This window comes from Varanus komodoensis, unplaced genomic scaffold, assembly GCF_004798865.1.
Source record: "Varanus komodoensis strain SLA01 unplaced genomic scaffold, ASM479886v1 scaffold4, whole genome shotgun sequence".
NCBI classification, from domain to species: Eukaryota; Metazoa; Chordata; class Lepidosauria; order Squamata; family Varanidae; genus Varanus; species Varanus komodoensis.
Genome location: NW_025335941.1, coordinates 52,783,542 through 52,788,749, shown reverse-complemented (window position 1 = coordinate 52,788,749; position 5,208 = coordinate 52,783,542). Strand labels below are relative to the sequence as shown.

Below are 5,208 nucleotides of genomic sequence, written 5' to 3'. Positions count from 1 at the left end.
ATTTCTCTGGGTGGTTTATCAAGGTTCCAAATTTCTAAAAGCACAATATTATACTTAACATAAAAAACAGTTTAGCTGCAAACATTTCAACAGAACAAATATCCATGCATTCTCTCTCCCTCTTTCTCACACTCACACACACCATCTTATGATCTCATTAAAAGCCTATCATATGACAGTTACAAGTCATATCAGGCAGCTGTTCACATGGATGGCAAAACCAGCCTGTAATCTTATAAGCTATGCCTAGTGGAGATCCCACACATGTGACCAGAGTTCAGGGCTGGCTCCAGCCTTTGTGTGGTCCGAGACCAAGAAGAAGATGAGGCCTCCTCCTAGTCCATGTACAGGGGGTGGTTAGATTGGCAGGCTAATCTTACTTCAATTGCAATGGCAAGACAGAATACGACACCCTGCCTTAGGGCATCTGGGTGGCTTTGGGGTTACACAGCAGGCCATGAGCACACACAGCTGGGTCTGCTTCCCTCAGCATCTGCTGCCTGAGGTGCCTGCCTCAGGCTGCTTAGTGGCAAGACTGGCCTCGTAAATGAAGCCCCTGAAGTTTCTAGTGGGTGGATGGAAAGGCCAGTCTCCTGGCTTGCTTATTCAGTGACTTGCGTAGCTCCCGTCTCTTCCCAGGTACACCTTCTCAGAAGCCAGTCCCACTGAGAACAGTGGCGCTAATCCCTGGTGCATGCATGCAGGATTGCTGCTTGTCATATGCATGCATTATTTAATTGCGTTTAAAGGATGCATTGTCATATGCATGCACTATGTTAAAAAATCACTGTTGGACATCACTGTCCATAGAGGGTCAATAAAAGGGCTATTTATAAAGGGTCAGTGCTTAGCATTACACAATCAGAATAATGTGATTATTTATGTCCTGAGTATTTTCCGACAGTGTCTTCTACATCTTCAGTGTTTTATTTTTCTTAGCACGAAAACCAGCTATTGGTGTTTAGAATCTGATTAATTCTCCTGGTGTTGGGGTCAAACTCATATTGCTTTGTTCCTCTGAAGAAATACAGTAAGCCTACAAAGGAGAAATAGACAAAACCAAAATGAAGTCAGATGATCCTGATGTGCAAATTTCAACAAGTGCAAAAGGAAAGACATCAAAAGGACAGTGTGGGTGCACTTCCAAAACCATTTGGAAGCTTTAATAGAGCAAAAAGTGGTGGCTAGGGTGTTGGCCATGCAGGCCATGGGCATATTTCTTCCGAATTCTTCTGGCTTGCAAGGAGAAAGATAGTTGGTGGAATGGAAGGGGATATAATATTGGCTATTGGCAGCTGTTATGGGAACAGTAGCTGCTGCTGCCACCCAGCACTGAATTGCATCAGTGAAAGCCTTCTGCAGACTTCTGGGTCATGTTTCCATTCACAGATTTGTATCATGCCAGCCTAAAGTTTCTGTCTGTTCATCTTTGGTCAAGAGATGGAAATAATATCTGTAGACTGGGAAGGAATATGCAGTACAAACTTCAAACTATGATTTAAATAAGTATTAAAACTGGATATGTTTGTTTTGATAATCCAGCCTTGGAAGTCAGTATTATATATTGTTATGAGCTCAGCAGTCTTAATTAACACTGGCAGGTCTAACTTTCAGTTTTGCCTGGAATACCTGGTGAGCGTTTATTAAAGGTTTTTTAATGTTCCAAAATTGCTCTCCAAGTTTGGGAAAAAGACACCTCAGAATGAGGGGAAGGGACAGGGAGACCAAGACTGGTCATTCTGAATCTGGATACAGAGAATCCCTTCTTGTCTGGGTGCTATGCCTGAATACCACCTTGTGAAAGAGGCACAGAGGCTTGCATGCTGGCCCTGCTCCAACATCCCTGCAGTCTGAAGTTCCCCTCAAACCCTTTGCCTTTGGTGCAGGAAGGCTGTGGATGCGGTAGGTATGACATGCACCAAATGAAAAAGACTGCTAGCAGGGTATGCGAGCCTTTGCTTCCATGGGTCCTAACAAGATCCTCCCGGCAGCCATGGGTTAGTAAGCAACCCAGTTAGAGAAACAGCATTCCAAAATGTAGAAACAGTTGTTGCTTTGTTGTTGTTGCTAGTTGTGAAGTCGTGTCCGACCTAGTGCAACTCCATGGACAACATTCTTCCAGGCCTTCCTGTCCTCCACCATCCCCCGGAGTCCACTTAAGCTCACACCGACTGCTTCAGTGACTCCATGTAGCCACCTCATCCTCTGTCGTCCCCTTCTTCTTTTGCCATCTATTGTTCCCAGCATCAGGGTCTTCTCCAGGGAGTCCTTCCTTCTCATTAGGTGGCCAAAGTATTTGAGTTTCATCTTCAGGATCTGGCCTTCTAAAGAGCAGTCAGGGTTGATCTCCTCTAGGACTGACCGGTTTGATCGCCTTGCAGTCCAAGGGACTCACAGGAGTCTCTTCCAGCACCACAATTCAAAGGCCTCAGTCCTTTGGTGCTCAGCCTTCCTTATGGTCCAACTTTCACAGCCATACATTGTGACTGGGAAAACCATAGGCTTGACTATACGCACTTTTGTCAGCAGGGTGATGTCTCTGCTTTTTAGTATGCTGTCTAGATTCGCCATAGCGTTCCTCCCCAGGAGAAAGCGTCTTTTAATTTTATACAGTACCTTACTTAATTAGTGTTCTATACCCCTTGATGGGACGTTGGGAACCATCGTTGGAAAAAGGAGAAGGGGCTGGCAGAGGATGAGGTGGCTGGATGGAGTCACTGGGGCAGTGGGTGTGGGCTTGGGTGGACTCTGAGGGATGTTGGAGGACAGGAGAACCTGGAGGAATGTTGTCCATGGGGTCATGATGGGTCAGGCACGACTTTGCAACTAAACAACAACAACCCCTTGATGAGGCATCATTCCCCTTTCACAAATGAATCAAGTGGAACAAGGAACCATTGGCTATTAGGAACCAGACCAGTATCAGAATAATTGCTCTGATTCAAAATCCTGCTTCCACAGGCTGCAATTCCTCCATGTATCTTTACAAAAAAATGCTACTTACCATTATGCTGGAAGGCAGCATCAATTTTCCCCTCAATACCTGGGAAGCCATCTCTTATCTTTCTGGGCTTCTTTTCCATGGTTTGCCTTCGTTCATCATACCTGAGGAAAGAAGGGAGTCATGGGCACATAAACCAACTGGAGCTTGAAGCAGCAATGGCTTTTGTCTAGGAGCTACCACTTGGGAAATGAAACTTGTGAACCCTGAGCTGTATGCCTTCTAGGCCTATGTTCTCACATACTGGAGCACTTTCCCATGGTCCAGTCCCCTTGGCTTCAGTAAGAAAGACCTGGTGGGCCCCCCAAAGGATGCACTTCCTTTCTTGCCATGACTGTCCCTCCTGTGATGAAGAAGACAAGGGGATGCTCTTCCTTAAGCTCACAACAGCACTCAGGGAACCAGATGATAACACTGCTCTGATACCATGTCAAAAACGGGGCCAGATATTTCATTCTTGAAATGCATCTGCAGAGGGTGGTTACTGAACCCACATGGTGCCAATGGGGGGCAAAACATCCCTCTAAAGTCCAGCGGAAGGGCCCCAGATGAAAAGGCCCAGCCTAACTTTCAGAGAATGCATGAGGGGAGTGGCAAACCACTGCTTTTTGGCCTGTGTCATGGCAAATTAAACACAAAAGAACGGGGGCCATTTATGGCTCGCAGACTACATGGGTGTAAATACAGGGGTGTCTTGACATACAATATAACTCTTTTAGTGAAGCGGAGAGGAATTAGCTTTCCTAAAGTGCTCAGTGAATTTATGGATGAGCCGAGATACGGCACAGCAACTTCCTAACAATGCAAGTAATTCAGACCTCCTCAAGAGATGGTGGTACTGATGAACTGGGATTGCATGCTTTGCTTCTTTGGAGACTCCAAGCATGGTTCAACTTATTTTTGTCCAGAACTCGAATTCATTTACTTGTTGTTCTACCAGGCAGTCAAGCAATGCCAGTTGCTACCATTAGAGGGCACTGGTGAATGCAGAAACAAAATGATTCTGTGCTATTTAAATCAATATGCGATGCGATGAGGATGCTATCAAAATCTTCCTGCACTTCAGAATATAAAGAATTATAAATACTCCAGAGCTGCCTTGAAAAGGGCCATCTGCCAAATTCAGGCATGTCTGCCTTCAAGGAAGATGCAGGTATCTTCAAAGGCTGAAGGGCAAATTACACATGATGCTAAGGGCATCTTTATATCTAATATGCAGGCTTCAAAATCATACAACTAACATCATCTGGGGTGGTGAACAGATACTATATGAGCAGTGCAAATCCTATAGGAGGCAACTTTGTGATCATTCCGTTCACAGAATTATGCACAGTGTTAATCAGTCCTCTGTACTGCCATGTGGTGGCAGTAGCTTCAGGCAAGGCACCTTCACAAATACAGGCAGCTTGTTCTCTGATCGAGAGTCTGCCACACTGCTACAAATTACTGCGGGAGAATGGCTGGCATTTTCCCCACATAATTCCATCCAGAATCCACTCTTCTTGAAAGAGATCCAAATATAGAACATAGATCAGCACTGGTGCCAGTGTCAGCAGATCAGAGTATCCATTCCAGGTCTTGGTCCAGACTTTAGCTATACTGGGTATAGCTATCCATGGTGCTATGCACAGGTTGGGAATCAGCACCATGGCCAGTTCCTTGAACCATTCCACTGAAGTCTGGAGGGGACCTGCTGCCCACTGCCATTGGTGCTACCAGCCTCAGCAGCCATATAGATGTATATGGTGTCTCCCACTAGAATCTCAGGGAGCATCCCCTTTACCACCCACAGGTAATTCCAGGGAGCATCCTCCTTTACAAACCCTCCTGAAATGAATGGAGCTTGAACCATACAACCAAATTGACCCTTTTAAATAAGCTGAAGTATTTAGCATTTCTGAACGAAAACAGATGCAAGTAATTTTCAGGCTGCATCCAATGAGCTTATTTCATACCTCCAGTATCTGTTACCAGAAAAGAAGTATGTCTTTTTTTCATTTGTGTTGTAAAAGGCTGCATCAATTTTCTTGACATCATTTGGGAAGCCCAACGTGTGGATACGCTTGGGATATCCAGAAAGCCTAATTTCACCTTTCACAACCCAGAACTGGTTGCCTAGAATGAAGCAGGTGATGGAACATACTTTAGCTACCCCTTATTAGTGGGGGCATCAGAACACACACACACACACACACACACAGAGAGAG

The 5,208-nt window shown here is 45.2% G+C and overlaps 1 protein-coding gene across 1 annotated transcript in view; it reads right to left on the bottom strand.

Annotated features, from left to right (window-relative positions):
• Nucleotides 1–935: 935 nt before the first annotated feature.
• LOC123029242 (stromelysin-1-like) overlaps nucleotides 936–5,208 on the bottom strand; it is a 14,787-nt gene continuing 10,514 nt past the window's right edge. The window contains exons 8-10 of the mRNA XM_044441925.1: nucleotides 4,957–5,116; nucleotides 3,005–3,105; nucleotides 936–1,036 (exon numbers count right to left, since the gene is read on the bottom strand). Of these exons, the coding sequence (XP_044297860.1) occupies nucleotides 936–1,036; nucleotides 3,005–3,105; nucleotides 4,957–5,116 (362 nt within the window). The remainder of the gene's footprint in view (nucleotides 1,037–3,004; nucleotides 3,106–4,956; nucleotides 5,117–5,208) is intronic.